The sequence below is a fragment of the Panulirus ornatus genome, chromosome 65, assembly GCF_036320965.1.
Source record: "Panulirus ornatus isolate Po-2019 chromosome 65, ASM3632096v1, whole genome shotgun sequence".
NCBI classification, from domain to species: domain Eukaryota; kingdom Metazoa; phylum Arthropoda; class Malacostraca; order Decapoda; family Palinuridae; genus Panulirus; species Panulirus ornatus.
In genome coordinates, this window is record NC_092288.1 from 7395411 (window position 1) to 7413354 (window position 17944).

Below are 17944 nucleotides of genomic sequence, written 5' to 3' on the forward strand. Positions count from 1 at the left end.
TCGGTCATTTCGTAAGAAACATTGTCCCGAGAGCGCGTTGAGACAGGTGTGAATTGTTGGAGGTGTGTTGGGACAGGTGTGAATTGTTGGAGGTGTGTTGAGACAGGTGTGAATTGTTGGAGGTGTGTTGGGACAGGTGTGAATTGTTGGAGGTGTGTAGGGACAGGTGTAAATTGTTGGAGGTGTGTTGAGGCAGGTGGAAATTGTTGACGGTGTATAGAGACGGGGTTGTAAATTGTGTTGACGGTGTATAGAGACCGGGGGTTGTAAATTGTGTTGACGGTGTATAGACACCGGGGGTTGTAAATTGTGTTGACGGTGTATAGAGACCGGGGGTTGTAAATTGTGTTGACGGTGTAGAGAGACCGGGGGTTGTAAATTGTGTTGACGGTGTATAGAGACCGGGGGTTGTAAATTGTGTTGACGGTGTAGAGAGACCGGGGGTTGTAAATTGTGTTGACGGTGTAAATTGTGTTGGTCGGCATGAAGGAGAAAGCTGGTCAACAAGGAAGGGCCTCGTGTGGTCAGCCTGAAGGAGGCCACGTCATCCTCGCCGGCAGTAGGGGCGTAACCTTGGGTGTAGAGGGTTGTCATCCCCTTCCCACCCACCCCCCAGGCTTTTTATAAATATATCTATTTTTTTTCTCTCTGTGTCTCTCAGGGTGAAGTGTGTTTGGCTTACCGGAACTCATTTGTGTTTCTGTAAAGTGTGTGTGTGTGTGTGTGTGTGTGTGTGTGTGTGTATTGTCTCGGTGTGGTGGGGGTGGGGGAGGGAGGCACTGTGTACAGGGAGGGAGGGGCAGGTGTATGTGTGTGTGTGTGTGTGTGTGTGTGTGTGTGGCTGCTGGTCGTGTGTGGAGGCCGTGGGTGGAAGGGGGGGGGGGAACAAAAGGCACATGTGATTATGAGTGACGGATGTGTGACGTGTGTATGTGTGTGACGGGTGTGTGTGTGTGTGGAAGGTGTTGATTGATAGTGTGACGACGTCCGGATGCTGTGGTGTCACTCCGGGGCCCCCCCACCCCCATCAATTGTCTGGCTCTCTCCCCCCAACCTCCTCCACCTCCACCTCCACCTCCACCTCCACCAGCCTCTGATGTTATCTCCCACAGCTTTACCATGTCCTCCATCATCCCTCCCTTCCCTCCCCTTCCCTTCCCTTCCCTCCCCTCCCCTCCAGTGATGATCTACCCTCCCCCCCTCTCCCCCCATCTCGTTACCCCCGCCAGGTATTGTAATGTCCACCGACTCCCTTCCTCCCTCCACCCCTCCCTCCCTCCACCTCCCTCCCTCCCTCCACCTCCCTCCCTCACGTGATACAGCATTGCCATCTGGTGTAACGTCACCACTGGGCGACGCTTGCAACACTGCACTGATGTGGCACTGGCAACGCTAGCATGAACACTCCCTTGTGTGGCAACACTGCAACTAGCAGTACCTGGTATGGCAACACTACAACCAGCAGTATACCTGGTATGGCAACACTACAATCAGCAGTATACCTGGTATGGCAACACTACAACCAGCAGTATACCTGGTGTGGCAACACTACAACCAGCAGTATACCTGGTATGGCAACACTACAATCAGCAGTATACCTGGTATGGCAACACTACAACCAGCAGTATACCTGGTATGGCAACACTACAATCAGCAGTATACCTGGTATGGCAACACTACAACCAGCAGTATACCTGGTGTGGCAACACTACAACCAGCAGTATACCTGGTATGGCAACACTACAATCAGCAGTATACCTGGTATGGCAACACTACAACCAGCAGTATACCTGGTATGGCAAGACTAGAACCAGCAGTATACCTGGTATGGCAAGACTAGAACACCTGAGCCAGCACCCCCCCCCCCACTTATGGCAACACCAGAGCGAGCATTGCCACAGCTGTGGCACCTCAGCTGGTGTCGTTAACAGATGTGACACACATTGACGGCCAGTTAAGACCTGTGTGGAACTGGTATTAGAGGATGATTTACGTTCTCGTTAACCACTTGACCTGGACGATAGGAAATTGGGACACGATGCCCCCGACCTTTGACCTGACGCTTGCAGGCGAGGGTCATGGGGTGTTGTACCGTGTGGTGGTGGCGGTGGTGTACCGTTTTCTGATGGTCATACGGTGGTGGTGGTGGTGTGGTAGCAGTTTAGTGTGTGTGTGTGTGGCAGGAGCTACGTGAGGTGGTGGTGGTGTGGTAGCAGTGTATAGTGTGTGGGTGGCAGGAGCTACGTGAGGTGGTGGTGGTGTGGTAGCAGTTTAGTGTGTGTGTGGCAGGAGCTACGTGAGGTGGTGGTGGTGTGGTAGCAGTTTAGTGTGTGTGTGGCAGGAGCTACGTGAGGTGGTGGCGGTGTGGTAGGCATACTTGTGCTCGTTACCGTGTGTGACGTACGATGGTTTCAAGTTGTTACGTAAAAAAAAAAAAGGCCTTACGTATCGTATTTTTACAACATAGTTCTCTATACATGACTCTTGCACAGGGGTCGTTAAATGACCATATCAGTAGTTAGGCTGGATCCAGAGCGGCAGTTAGTCGTATTAACCCCTCGTTAAGTGGGTGAAATACTTCAATTAATTTTTTCAAGTCTTGAAGATATATTATAAGTACATCCGGGGGGGTCAAAGAGCTTTTGGGGGGGTAGGTACTTGAGATCATATGAGGTGAGGGGAGGAGGAAGGGGTGTTGGGGGGAGGGGAAAAGAGGGTAGCGGGCGGGAGGGGAGAGGGGGTGTGGGGGTGGTGTACGAAGACAATGGCCCAAGTCTGTGACCAATCTGTGAGAAGGAACCACCTCCCCCTAACCACCCAACCCCCCCATCATTACTGGCCATCTCTGATCATTGTTCGTGTTCAGTTAGATGTTCCCTCGCCACTCCAGAACACTCGGCAGTTTTTCGTAGATGATTAATTGTGTATTTCCAGTGGAGCCGTGTACACTGGGTCGTGCCCTCCCCTCCCAAGTCTACCGGGGAGACAATTGGGGAGTTATTGAATGGTAAAATTTGGGGGGGGGGGGTCTGTTTTGTGGCGATTCTTCTTCCCCCGCGGGTGGGCGTGCTGGAGGCGGGGCCTGGGTGGCTGGAGGCGGGCCGGGTTGGTGGAAGGGGGGGTGGTGGTGATGGAGCCCCGCCCCCCTCCTGCTTCACCAACCCCCAACCTTGCCCTCACCTGTCGCCATGCTTGGCCACCCCCGGGCCGAGGCTCCCCCCTCCTTCCTTCCCCTCCCCTTGGCCAGCGTTGGAATGTCGTATGTGTGTGTGTGTGTCTGTGTGTGGTGCTGGCCGCCCCCCCACCCCCCTCTGCTCCTACACTCTAGCATTGATTTGTTCGTAATAAGTCTTAACGCTGTCTCACTCTCTTGGACACTCACACACTCTTACCACTCACTCTTGGACACACTCTCACTCTTGCCACTCACTCTTCCATGTTCTTCTTTCCCTGGCCACTAGCCATTGTCGCAAGGTACCGGGGATACCGTCTTTTGACTCTGTTCCTTATCTTATAGTTCTCGGTGTCTTATCTTTACAATCTCCCCCACACGGGCGGCGGACACACCTGGCCACTTGCCTTGCCCCCCCACACCGGGCGCTCGTCTCCCCACAGTAGGGTGTGTCTCGCCCCCACTGCTACTCCCTCCCCCCAACACATCCTGAGCCTGATGGTTAATTTCCCCATGGGGCTAAGGTCACCTCCGGGGCCTGGCACACTTGTTCCCCTGGTGTACAACGAGTACTAACGACCCTTTGAGCACGACGGTTCGATTCCTAGGTACAGCAGTGACCTGACCTTTGACCTGACCCCCCCAAAGGATCAGGTCAGACCTCGCGTATAACGTCGTTCGGCCTCAAAGGTCGTATCATCTTAATTACTGTTACGGGTTGTAGTACAGTGAGATGACGGGGTCGTTAGAGTTGTGTACGGAGAATTAGGTCGTTAGAGGCCTGGCGTTACGTGTAGGGCGTAGCCCCGTGGTGTTGGGGCGAAGTGTTACGTAAAGAGCGGAGGTAACATGGAGGTCATGACCTTCCCCCACCAACCCCCCCTTTCCCCCCATTGTTGTTGTGCAGGGAGGGCGGCGCCCTAGGGTGCTTGACCCCACCACCCCGGGGGGGGGGGAGAGGGAGGGGGGAGTACAAGTAGAGGAGGGGGGAGGCGTGTGACGTAGCTCCCCCCGGGTCGTCATTGCAGGGTGTAACAGTCCCATAGCAAGGCTTGCCTCCACGGGTGACCGCTGCCGTTCGTCAGACACCCACCACCACCTCCCTCCCTTCCTCCTCTTCCCCCGTCACGGTGTTACGGAAGGACTCGTCACACGAGAACAATGTCGAACTCGTAACAACGAAAATTTTGCTTGTAAGGATGTGTGTGTGTGTGACCAGTGATGGGGAAAGACTGTACGAGCGGCCACTGTACATGGGAAGTACTGTCCGGGTGACCTGTGTTGGTAGGAAGTACTGTATGGGCAGCCAGTGTCAGTGGGTATTACTGTATGGGCGGCCAGTGTCAGCGGGGAGTACTGTAATGGCGGCCAGTGCCATTGGGAAATACTGTAATGGCGGCCAATGCCATTGGGAAGTACTGTACGGGCGGCCAGTGTCAGTGGGAAGGACTGTACGGGCGGCCAGTGTCAGTGGGAAGTACTGTACGGGTCACCTCTTGCCGGACAGAAGTGCTGGCCACATGACACCTCCCTGTGATATAATTCACTTCACTGTTCACTGTACTCGTATATGTTCCATGATTTTACACCGCCGGGTTATTTTACGACGTTTGCCACACTGTAGTACACTACACTTTTAAGTAAAACTTTTAAAAGTGTTGACCAGAAACAAATATATCTACTTATGGTAAGTGGCAACCCATAGCCGCTGCCTCATCCAGATTTGATTGGATTTTTTTTTTTTAGTTTAAATTACGTAAAGAAATGTCTTTTAAGGCCTTTTTTTCAAGTCAGTGTCATACTGATTGATTCTTGGTCCTGGGAAAATTATTTAGCTTGTTTATGTGTTTGGAGTAACGTTTTTTTTTTTTTTTTAATGAGAATAATTATAATGCAGTAATTTGCCCCACCGGTACGTGTTTAAAAATAATTTACCGAAACAACTTTTAAGTTGATGGTGAGTGATTTACTGGGACATTAAGCTGCTTCCCATGGAAAGTTTTATTATATGATTATACTCCTATAACAGTGGAACAATGATTCAGTCCGATAAAGAGATATGAGAGATGAATAAATGTAGATTAAACGAAACTCCTGGCTAGTTTAAAATGTTCGTCGCTCCCTGCGGGCGACATACACTCTCTCTCTCTCTCTCTCTCTCTCTCTCTCTCTCTCTCTCTCTCTCTCTCTCTCTCTCTCTCACAGCCCTGGAAGCCAGAGGTATTTAGCCACAGCGCACTGTGCTATGGGGATAATCAGGTGTGGTGGTTTGGTCGAGCGGGTTCGCCTGGCGCCGCCCACCACCGGTGGGTGTCTCCCACACACACACACACACACACACACAGGGCCGCGCCGCCGCTCGCCTTACACTGGCGTTGATTGTTGTCGTGTTTGGCCGGCGTTAACGTTGGCTGGATGTGTTGGTGGCCTTGGCCGGACATGATTGATGCCTTGTTTGCCTCGGCCGGATATAATTGATGCCCTGCCCCACCTTGGCCGGGCAATGACTGATGCACTGCCCCACCCTTCGGCCGGTTAGTGGCTGAAGCACTGCCCCACCCTGGCCGGTTAGTGGCTGAAGCACTGCCCCACCCTGGCCGGTTAGTGGCTGAAGCACTGCCCCACCCTGGCCGGTTAGTGGCTGAAGCACTGCCCCACCCTGGCCGGGCAGTGACTGATGCACTGCCCCACTTTAGCCAAACATTTTTGGCATTTTTTTTTTCTTTCCACTTGAACATGATTGACGTTCGCTTCGGCCGCTCTGGGTCCAACAGCTTACCAGAACCACAGATCATATATATATATATATATATATATATATATATATATATATATATATATATATATATATATATATATATATATATTGACGGTAAGGAAGTACAGAATCCTCGAAAACTCTTGCGCCAAGGAAATCTATAACTTTCCTCCTGATTGGAGTGCGACCGTGAGGCTGTAGGAGCACCATAAAATGGGACTTGGGGTTGCAATATCGTATATATATATATATATATATATATATATATATATATATATATATAGATATATAGATAGATAGATAGATAGATAGATAGAGAGAGAGATAGATAGATGTTACCGGACTCTGTTTGCTGTAGGTTACATCGCAGGGGATTACACTCTCGTCAAAGAAGTTCTCATTCTAAAGGAGTCTGCATTTCCCTGCTGCTGGAAAAAGCGCAGTGCCAAAAGCCCCTGGAAAACTCGTGTTCTAAACACCAGGACTCATTCATGGCATTTGGTCATGGCGTAATTACAGATGGAATGCGTTTGTGTGTTATGAAGCAGTACACGCTGCTGGAGGAGGAGGAGGAGGAGGAGGCGAAGTTCATACTATACAAGAACTGTGAGGAAAAACTTGAACATGCAGTACGTCCCCCACCCTAATTGATATACACCTTCTGACTTAAATAGACTTGTGATTTACCATCATATTGTTATCCTCCAGTAATGATGGCAGTTAATGCGTCGTGATCGGTCGTAGAAGGTGATAGAATTAAGATACGTTTATCTCGGAACGCCAGCGCCAACAAGTGCTTCAGCTTATGTACGTTGGGAGCCGTTGGGTGCGGGCGAGGCGAGGCCACGCCTCCCTCACACACCCCTGGATCCACCGGCCTTCCGCTCCTCACCTGCCCCCGCCCCGCCACCCCCCCACCCTTCTCCCTGCCCACCCCACAGGGACCACTCTTCTCCCCCACTCCCCACACCCCCAGTACTAATACACGTCTTAGTCTTTTTCCGAAAACTGGACAATTAGTCAGTCACTTCGGCCTTCGGTAAGACACCGTGAGAAGGTAGATAATGTGGGCAGCTCCTCCTGTCTCTCACTCTCTTCGTAGAATACCTGACGCATGCGTGGTTTATTTTTTATGATGATCCCGGCCAGGACGCGAGTCAGTGTTGGCTAAACACATTATGGTTATCATGAAGCTCTTAACTGTCGAGGATTTGGTGAACGTAAACATGATTATGAACTGCGTGTGATTAGGCGGTAAGGAAGTGGTGTATAGGTCGGAATTATGACAAGGGTATTGACTTGTGACGTGGAAGTGTTTGGCAACGCTCTTGATGGTGTGTGTGTGTGTGTGTGTGTGTATATATGGCAGCGCTTTTGATGGTGTGGTACAAGGCGTACCGCACGGTACGGGACGCACACCACGCTGTACCACGAGCTACAGGATGTACCACACTATACAGGACGCACCACGCTGTATCCACTACCGCTCTGTATCATACGGTACAGGGCGTACCATACTGCGGGACGCACCACGCTGTACCATACCGTACGGGACGCACCATACGGTACAGGACGCACCACACGGTACAGGACGCACCATACGGTACCAGACTGGGGACTCTTGTTTTATATAATTTTCCAGAGGGGCGTTCACCGGTGACGCTGTATTCCAAATGGTGGAAATGTGCCAGGCCGAAAAAAGTTTGCTCAAATTGCTTGACGGGCGACGTGAGGTGAATATATATTGTTGTGGTGTGTGGTCACAGTTTGGCGGTGCCGTAATGAACCTGTAACTCCCTGAGCCAAGGATACAGGGCTACAGGTCTGTGCCGGACCCTCCTGCAGGTTCATGTACAACAGGTACATGTCATATGTTAGGTCATGACACATTGTCTACATCGCTACGACTCGAGGGGTAGACTGTGGCCTGACACACCCCCTCTGACCTGACTTTTGGGATGATCGAGGTCAGGGGTCAGGCCGTCGTCGCTAAGGGTCGTTCCGTCGTGCGCACTGGAGTCGTGCCGTCGTGGCCAAAGGGGGGCGACCCGAATGTAATTGGGTGTTAAATTGTTCGGGCTAATTAACCATAAATGTACAGGTGTGGTAATTATGCCCCAGCGAGACGTGACCGCCATGGTTGTTGACCTTACCTGCCCTGGCTGGTTCACCAGACGACCAGTCGACCATAAACACCGCCCTAACCCAAACACTGTCTCGCAGGTGAATGGGGGTCAGGGACCCCCCGAGGGTCACGTGACGCCCACGGACGCAGACACCAAGGGCTAAGGTCAGACCCTAAGGGCTCCGGAGTGCTCCCGGGGTCCCCTAGGGGCTGACCTTAGCTAGTGTCGGTCCTTGGTGATTGTAGGTAGTGGCTGTGTGTAGTGGGTTTGGGTAGTGGCTGTGTGTATGTGCCGTGGGTAGTGGCTGCCACCACTGGATCCGCCACTGTTTAGATATTCAGTGAGTGTGTCCTGGCTACTGGCCTCTCCCAGCCCGGGGAGGCTTGCTCTCCATCACATTGGCCCCTGGTCATCTTCCCTCTCGCTAGCCCCTGGTCGTCTTCCCTCTCGCTAGCCCCTGGGCATCTTCCCTCTCGCTAGCCCCTGGTCATCTTCCCTCTCGCTAGCCCCTGGGCATCTTCCCTCTCGCAAGCCCGTGGTCATCTTCCCTCTCGCTAGCCCCTGGTCATCTTCTCTCTCGCTAGCCCCTGGCCATCTACCCTCTCGCTAGCCCCTGGTCATCTTCCCTCTCGCTAGCCCCTGGCCATCTTCCCTCCCGCTAGCCCCTGGTCATCTTCCCTCTCGCTAGCCCCAGGTCATGGGGGTCATCATGTCTTGGCGTTGTGGGGCCGCGTGGACCTGGTCACTGGTCAGACCCTCGGGTTTCTACTGTTACATATGGCGTCTGGTTTCGACGGCCGGTCTCTGGTCTCGGCCGTGCGTTTTGTCTGGGTCTTACGGTATTTTTTTTTTTAGAAAACTGGTCAATAATCACGACTCTCATGGTGGTGACTGGTGGTCATGAGTGCGTGCGTGTACGTTGTACATGTGGTATGTGTACACCTTTATGTGTTCTGTGGAGGCATGTGTCTATGTAAAGGTCGACACACCAGCTAAACACCTGACTTCCTTTTTTTTTTTTTGAGAGTCAGATGTATAAGGTGCTGGAGCCAGTGCTGGGTACCGCACCAAACAGCCTTAACGACCCATTAACTAGATAATGGCCTTCTCACCAGTCATTAAGGGCTTGTGTTGACGTGGTATATGTGTTGCGGGCGGGGCAAGCTGTGTGACCAAGCCTGGGTTGTCAGTGTGGGCAGTACCAACACTGACAACCTTACCTCCCCCCCCCACCACCCCGGGCCTCACACTTGCACCCACATTGCTGTCCCATACTGGAAGCCAGGCTACACCCACCATGTGTGGCTGGAGGCCAGGCTACACCCACCATGTGTGGCTGGAGGCCAGGCTACACCCACCATGTGTGGCTGGAGGCCAGGCTACACCCACCATGTGTGGCTGGAGGCCAGGCTACACCCACCATGTGTGGCTGGAGGCCAGGCTACACCCACCATGTGTGGCTGGAGGCCAGGCTACACCCACCATGTGTGGCTGGAGGCCAGGCTACACCCACCGTTGCCATAACAAACCTTTATTGACGGACTTCCAACCTACCACCTCATTACCGATAATAGCCAGGCCAGCTGGCCTGCCTGGCCACCCTTACTACTGGCCCGGCTTGGCCAACCTTAACCCTGGGTCTGGTCTGTTGTTCCTCCTGGCCTGCCTGGCCAACCCTTCCCACCCCCATCCCCCCTCCCAGAACTGGCCCGTGCATGGTGTACGTGTGTGTGTGTGTGTGTGTGTGTGTGTGTGTGAGTGCGCGTGTGGGTTGTGGTTGTTGGGGGGGGGGGGTGTCTCCCCAGGAGGTGGAGCGGCTGGCCAAGACCCCTGGCAACCACAGGCACGTCGTACAGACCCGCGCTGACACACACGCGTCCTTAGCCCCCACCACCCACCCACACACACACACACACACACACACACACACACACACACACACACACACAGACAAAAGTCTACAGAGGCGTCCAGACACGACGGGAGGGCGGGGGAAGGTAGGGGGATGGAGGTGGTGCTGAGTACCAGCTAACCCTACGGTGTCCGCCATACTGATTTCATTACATGCCTCACCTCTGTCGTCTGTCCTCATGCCTCAGGACCCAGCCTCTGACCTCATGCCTCACCCCGCCCCCAACGCCTTGCCTCATGCCTCGGGCTCTGTCCGTCTGTCCTCATGCCTCAGGAGCCAGCCTCTGACCTCATGCCTCACCCCACCCTCGACGCCTTGCCTCATGCCTCGGGCTCTGTCCGTCTGTCCTCATGCCTCAGGACCCAGCCTCTGACCTCATGCCTCACCCCGCCCCCGACGCCTTGCCTCATGCCTCGGGCTCTGTCCTCTGTCCTCATGCCTCAGGACCCAGCCTCTGACCTCATGCCTCACCCCGCCCCCGACGCCTTGCCTCATGCCTCGGGCTCTGTCGTCTGTCCTCATGCCTCAGGAGCCAGCCTCTGACCTCATGCCTCACCCAGCCCCCGACGCCTTGCCTCATGCCTCGGGCTCTCGTTTGGCCTCATGCCTCGCGCCCCCGACGCCCTAGCTTATGCCTCGCCCCCCACGCCTTGCCTCATGCCTCGTCCCCACGCCCTAGCTTATGCCTCGACCCCCACGCCTTGCCTCATGCCTCGGGCTCTCGTTTGGCCTCATGCCTCGTCCCCACGCCCTACCTCATGCCCCCCGCGCCTTGCCTCGGGCCCCAGGCCGCCTGTGTTTTCCTCATCTCGTGTTGTCGGTGGGCGTGTGTTGAGGCTCCGCCCGCGTGACGTGTCTCAGGGGTTGACATAGTTGATGTCATCCCTGGATCCTACCGTCCTCTGGGGGGCTCAGCAGACCCACCCCTGTGGCACGTCCACTTGTCGCGGGTGGCCACCAGTGTCACGCCTCTCCCCCCGCCGTCTCCTCCCGTCTCTGAGCCAGTCCGCCATCCACCACAAAGTCCCGGTCTTGAAGCTTTATAGTAATATATATATGTATATATATATATATATATATATATATATATATATATATATATATATATATATATATATATATATAAGTCCGTCAATAAAGGTTTGTTATGGCAACGGTGGGTGTAGCCTGGCCTCCGTACGTTCCTTTGTTCACCTGTGCTGTATCATTCCCGGGGGAAGGTACTGTATCATTTCTGGGGAAGGTACTGTATCATTCCCGGGGGAAGGTACCATATCATTCCCGGGGAAGGTACTTTATCATTTCCGGGGGAAGGTACTGTATTATTTCCGAGGGAAGGTACTGTCTTATTTCCGGGGAAGGTACTGTATTATTTCCGGGGGAAGGTACTGTATTATTTCCGGGGGAAGGTACTGTATTATTTCCGGGGGAAGGTACTGTATCATTTCCGGGGGAAGGTACTGTATTATTTCCGGGGGAAGGTACTGTATTATTTCCCATTGAGGACCCAGGGTCGTCACTCTTCCTCCCGGAAATACTATTGCTGGTGCCTTCCCCTTCCCCACGCTGCCAGCTGGTGCCTTCCCCCTCCCCCACGCTGCCAGCTGGTGCCTTCCCCCTCCCCACGCTGCCAGCTGGTGCCTTCCCCCTCCTCACACTCCCTACCGATGCTTTCACCCCCTCCCCTCCCCACTACCCCATACTCCCTGTTTGTATCTCCCCCCCCCCCACACACCCGGCTAGTGCCTACCCCACCCTTGAGGAGGGGAGTGTGTGGCGGGGGAAGGGGGAGGGGGAGGGGGAATTGTTGCCTAAGCCCCCCCCTCCCCTCACTGGACCGTGCCCAGAAGGGGTGGGGGATGCTGGCAAGGGGGAGGGGGCAAGGTGCTGCTGTAGGGCAGTGACTAATGATCTAGTTACACATCTTTCCCCCCTTCCCTTCCCTTCCCATCCCCTTCCCTCCCCATCATACCCCCCTACCTCATTCTTCACCTCCCCCCTCCCCCCATCATACCCTCCCTTCCTCACTCTCCCTGCACGACCCTGTTTCATGCCAGGGGTACTTCCTGCCCTTACCCCAGGGGCGGCAGCCCTTGCCCCTTAAGGCCAGGGAGAGTCTTGCCCACAGCTGAGAGATCTGCTGCCGTAACCCCGGGTCAGTTGCTAGCCCTCAGCCCTGGGACGTTGCTAGCCCTCAGCCCTGAGACGTTGCTTGCCCTCAGCCCTGGGACGTTGCTTGCCTTCAGCCCTGGGACGTTGCTTGCCCTCAGCCCTGAGACGTTACTTGCCCTCAGCCCTGGGACGTTGCTTGCCCTCAGCCCTGGGACATTGCTAGCCCTCAGCCCTGGGACATTGCTTGCCCTCAGCCCTGGGACATTGCTTGCCCTCAGCCCTGGGACATTGCTTGCCCTCAGCCCTGGGACATTGCTTGCCATCAGCCCTGGGACATTGCTTGCCCTCAGCCCTGGGACATTGCTTGCCCTCAGCCCTGGGACATTGCTTGCCCTCAGCCCTGGGACATTGCTTGCCCTCAGCCCTGGGACATTGCTCAGCGTCTGTGTGATGTGACACAGTGTGGTGCATCGGCGAACAACGTGTTCCCCCTTTTAGCCCAGCATTACGACCCTTGAGCACGACGTTACGACCCTTGAGCACGACGTTACGACCCTTGAGCACGACGTTACGACCCTTGAGTACGACGTTACGACCCTTGAGCACAACCTCCCCCTCTCTCTCTCTCTCTCTCTTGAGCGCGACAGTACGACCCTTGGGGCACGAGTGTACGACCCCTTTGAGCACCACGTCATGACCCCTTGAGCACGACAGGACGACCCGTGAGACACCGAGGGTCGGATCTTCGGCTCTTCATGGCCTGGCTGGAGGGTGTCGTGCTGTCGTCCTCAAGAGGGTGTGTGTGTGGAGGGTGAGTGGACCAGCTTGGGCTGCTGACTGGTAACGTCCAGTGTACCATGTGTATGTGTGTTTGTAACGCCCATACTCTTGTCGGAGAGCAACCATGATTGTCACTAATCGCAGTTCTGTCCTTTGTCACAGGTGCGTAACTGTGTGACGGGTGGCGGCCGTCACAGGTACGTGACGGCGTGGTCACAGGTACGCGGCGTGGGTGGCAGCCTTCACAGGTATGTGACGGTGTGACTTCCCATGTCGGTGCCACAGTTGCGTAACAGTGTGACGTTCCCGGTGGACGTCACGGCACCAGACCGTTGTGACGTTCCTGGTGGCCGTCACGGCACCTGACCGTTGTGACGTTCCTGGTGGACGTCACGGCACCTGACCGTTGTGACGTTCCTGGTGGCCGTCACAGCGCCTGACCGTTGTGACGTTCCTGGTGGACGTCACGGCACCAGACCGTTGTGACGGATCTGGTGGTCGTCACAAGCACCTGACCGTTGTGACGTTCCTGGTGGCCGTCACAGCACCGACCGTTGTGACGGATCTGGTTGCCGTCACAGCACCTGACCGCTGTGACGTTCGTGGTGGCCGTCACAGCACCGACCGTTGTGACGTTCCTGGTGGCCGTCACAGCACCGACCGCTGTGACGTTCACAGCACCAGACGTGCTGATTGTCAGGGTTACGTAAGGATGTGACACCTGTAGTGACGGAAACGGGCACATAATGGGTGTGACGTGGCTGGTGTCACACAAGGGGGCATGACCACAGTGTCTGGTGTCACAGAAGGGGGCAGGGCCACAGCGGCTGGTGTCGCACAAGGGGGCATGACCACAGTGTCTGGTGTCACACAAGGGGGCATGACCACAGTGGCTGGTGTCACACAAGGGGGCATGACCACAGTGTCTGGTGTCAGACAAGGGGATAGGACCACAATGGATGGTGTCAAACAAAGGCAGGCCGTAGTGGCTGGTGTCACACAAGGGCAGGGCCACAGTGGCTGGTGGCAGACCAGGGGGGCAGGGCCACGTTGTCCACCGATCAGGAAGGAATGTGGTGGGGTCCTGGCCTCGCAGCTGGCCACTGAGGGAAGGTGGCACCAGCTGATGCCCTGCTTGGAGAGCTCGGGAGCTGGTTATTGGGTTGGTTCTTCTGCCTCGTCTCCTGGTACCGGGCTGTATGCTGGAGAGACACACACCAGCAGAAGGTACTCAAAAGAAAGTCGATTTTGTTCCCTTATTGATTTCCGGTCACTTGGCTCCTTTTTTTTATTGAGTCTCTGTAGAGAGGAGCGGGTGCACGGTGTGTGTGTGTGTGTGTGTGTGTGTGTGTGCTTAAAGTTCTTACTTTAACTACAGTAATGCTCAGGGGTACGGGTGCGCACACATCAAGGGCTCGTCCTGTAGTAGGAAACTCCCACGTGTCGACAGTGTTGCGGAGAAGAGACCTTCCCTCGTAGGAGAAGGCAGTGTCGGGGACGAGTGTGTGTGTGTGTGTGGGACGTGCTGGTTAGCCCGGCGGGTGGCAGGTGTCTGACCGGGCCAGAGGAAGAGGAAACACGACCTGTGTCTCCTCTCGAGAGTCGATCCCGAAGTAATAGCTGTAAAATGGAGAGCGAGGGACGAAGCTTTTTTCTTTCTTTCTTTTTTATTGTCAGGGTTGAGACGGAGGCTCGCTCGACTTGAGAAGTTAGAGTGAGAGTTGATAAAGGTGAATATCTCTCAGATGAAGGCTTGTGATGAGGGACAGTTGACGCATGTGAGCGGTGCTCCGTATACAGCTGATGTACGGATGGGTGGCGGGGGTGTGGTGGCTCCTCTCACAAGGAGGAAGTAGTACATTCAAGACCCCGAAAAGACTCCCCAGTGTTTATGTTATCCAGGCCGAGCTGTACCAGTGGTCTGGAGGCGCTGGGGAAGATCACAGGGAAGATTACTGCCAAGTGTGTTGATACAGAGGCGAGGATGCGTACACCAGCGTGTACCTCCGGTACTGTATACCTCCTGGTTCCGTCCGGTGAGAGGAGGGTGTAGGTCTTCCTGGTACTGTCCGGTGTGCCAGGTGTTGTACGTTGTTCTTCTGTCTCTCAGGGGAGAGTTGTAGGGTGAGGCGTCTGGTTGTAGCAGGGTGTTGTAGGCCATGGTTCGGTTGTAGTAGGGGGGGTGGGTCGAGTGGCAGTGGGGTAAGAGGGGGGTGGGTTTAGCAGGTCGCCCTGGCCCACCAATTAATCCTGGCCGAGGAGACCGATAAGTTCGACCAGACTGACGGTATCGGGAGGGTGAGGTTGTCCGGCGGCTCCTGCTCCTGCTGCTGCTGCTGCCGTGGTGTACCTCCTGAACACACACACACACACACACACACACACACACACACACACACATCCCTCCCACTCCCCACGCTTCCCCCCTTTACCTGCTCTGTGTTCTCACGTAGGTGCTCCCTCTCTACACCTGTTGGTGCCTCTCTCTCTCTCTCTCTCTCTCTCTCTCTCTCTCTCTCTCTCTCTCTCTCTCTCTCTCTCTCTCTCTCTCTCTCTCTCTCTCTCTCTCTCTCAACCGTTGTCATGTAAAGAGAGAGAGAGAGAGAGAGAGAGAGAGAGAGAGAGAGAGAGAGAGAGAGAGAGGCCATCGTGCGTCCGAGCAGCCGGAGGAAGCATTGCGCGAGCCCCAACGTCCAACGTAGCCTTTGTGGTATAGTGCTGGAAGGCAAGGGGGGATGGACGCAGCTCCGTCTCTGTGGGAGTACCACCACACGGGACCTCGTCACCTACGTACACTGTGGTCCGTGGCCACAGACAGACGTTGGCAGGGAAGGACGTGAAGGTGGCGGGGTGGTGGGGGGTCTGTTGTATCGTGCGTTGCGTACAACGATTAACGGACCACAGGAAAGATCAGAAAGAGGAGGAGGGAGGGGGAAAACACATACCACAGAAGACCTGGGTATGATCTGTAGGTAAGGGCAGAGGAGTAGGCGGCTGGAGTATATGGAGGAAAAAGGAGAAGGATGTACAAAGGTGAGCAGGAAGTACGTATGTCGGCAGTAAACAAACAGTGCTTAGCTGACTGAACTCTGTCCTTCCTCTACACACACACACACACACACACACACACACACACACACACACACACACACAGAGTCTGGCGAGGGTATGCATTTAACACAAGATGGTAAATATTGGTGTACAGCAAGCTGGCCACACGCCTCTACTTTTCCTTCTTTCTTCCCTTCCTAACCACTCCCAGTTAGAGAAGGAAGGAGCACGTTGGTGAGGGAGTCGTGACGAACCAAGCGATGAGTGGTATGATGATGAGTGGCTGGGGTGTGGGTGTGGGGTGTGGATGCCCCCAGCCACCTTAGATGTGTGTGGATGCCCCCATCCACCCCCAGCTGGGTTGTGGATGCCCCCATCCACCCCCAGCTGGGGTATTGATGCCCCCAGCCACCCCAGCTGGGGTGTGGATGAACCCCATCCACCCCAGGTTATAGCGGCCTAACCCGTAATCCGCTGTAGGCTATACTGAATAAGCAATTTTCTCTTATATATATATATATATATATATATATATATATATATATATATATATATATATATATATATATATATATAATTTTTTTTCAGTGGGTCATCGGGACTCGGTGTCACGTGACGTCACGACCTCTATAGCCAGGTCGTCCAGAGGTCATGAGGGGCTTAGTGGGTTTACACCCTACTAGCCTTTAATTACACAGGTTTTATATGTTTTGTTGGTTTTAATCTGGGCCATTGCTAGAGGGGGGTCGTGAGTGGGAGGAGCCTTAGGTAGTGGACTTCATGAATGCCTTCATGACGGGAAGGGAAGCCGTGAGGAGCGTTGACGTCGTGGGAGTTATGAGTTTGGGGGGGCGGCTGTGAGGAGTGACTTTACGGAGTTATGAGTCTTAGAATCGTGAGGAGTGACGTCATAGAGGTATGAGTCGGTTTTGGGAGGTCTGGAGTGACGTCGTGGAGTGATGAGGAAGGGGAGGGATACCGTGTGTTGTCACTGGTTATGAGGCTCGGTGATGGTGTGAGTAATGCTGTGAGTTGTGAGGTAGTAGTAAAGTCTTGAGGAGTGGTGTCACGGAGGTATGAGGAGGCAGTGAGGTTCAGGGACTTGTGAGGGGTGGTGACGTCACCTGTGAGGGTCAGACGAAGCCGGGGGCTGAACGAAGGTACGTGACGTCACTGTCGGGGGGAGTGAAGTCAATGGATAACGGAGCTTGAAATTTACTCTCTCTCTCTCTCTCTCTCTCTCTCTCTCTCTCTCTCTCTCTCTCTCTCTCTCTCTCTCTCTCTACTTCCCTTCCCTTGGTTTCCTTCACCTTCCCTTCTCTTGGTTTCCTTCACCTTCCCTTCCCTTGTCCTCTGTCGGTTCCCTGTCCTCTCCCTCACCACCACCTCCAGTCCTCTCCCAGCCCTGCCCACTCCACCACTACCTCCAATGCCCCACCCCATCTGTCTCTTTCTCTCTCTGTGGCCCTCTTCCTGGCCCTCCCCCATGTGTGGCCCTCTCCCTGGCCCTCCCCATGTGTGGCCCTCTCCCTGGCCCTCCCCATGTGTGGCCCTCTCTCAGGTCCACCGGTCCTGGGGCTGTCTCCCCGGGCCAGACAGAGGTGAGGAGAGGCAGGTACGTGCTCAAGTACCTTCCGTCGTGAGGGCTTGGGCTCAGAAGGGGCGGAGGTGGGAGGGAGGGCGTGCTGTAGGAGGTGGGAGGGAGGGAGTGCTGTAGGAGGTAGGAGGGAGGGAGGAGTGCTGTAGGAGGTGGGAGGGAGGGAGGAGTGCTGTAAGAGGTGGGAGGGAGGGAGGAGTGCTGGAGGAGGTGGGAGGGAGGAGTGCTGGAGGAGGTGGAAGGGAGGGAGGAGTGCTGTAGGAGGTGGGAGGGAGACAGGGAGTACTGTAGGAGGTGGGAGGGAGGAGTGCTGTAGGTGGTGGGAGGGAGGGAGGAGTGCTGTAGGAGGTGGGAGGGAGGAGTGCTGTAGGTGGGAGGGACGAGGTCCATCTTAGAGAGCAGGATGACCACTGAGGGAAAGGGTGGCCACCAAGGG

The 17944-nt window shown here is 54.8% G+C and overlaps 1 protein-coding gene across 12 annotated transcripts in view; it reads left to right on the forward strand.

Moving 5' to 3' along the window:
* The window catches only part of cpo (couch potato), a 245170-nt gene that overhangs the window by 152113 nt on the left and 75113 nt on the right, over positions 1 to 17944 (forward strand). For 7 of the 12 annotated variants that reach the window (XR_011712175.1, XM_071657937.1, XM_071657932.1 and 4 more), the window contains exon 2: positions 13001 to 13022. The exons of 2 other annotated variants lie outside the window; for them this stretch is intronic. Coding sequence is in view for 9 of the 10 variants with exons in the window: in XM_071657937.1 (XP_071514038.1) it covers positions 13001 to 13022 (22 nt within the window). In the remaining variant the exon portion in view is untranslated. The remainder of the gene's footprint in view (positions 1 to 13000; positions 13023 to 17944) is intronic. 3 more of the 12 variants (XM_071657934.1, XM_071657941.1, XM_071657943.1) reach the window with 1 other exon arrangement.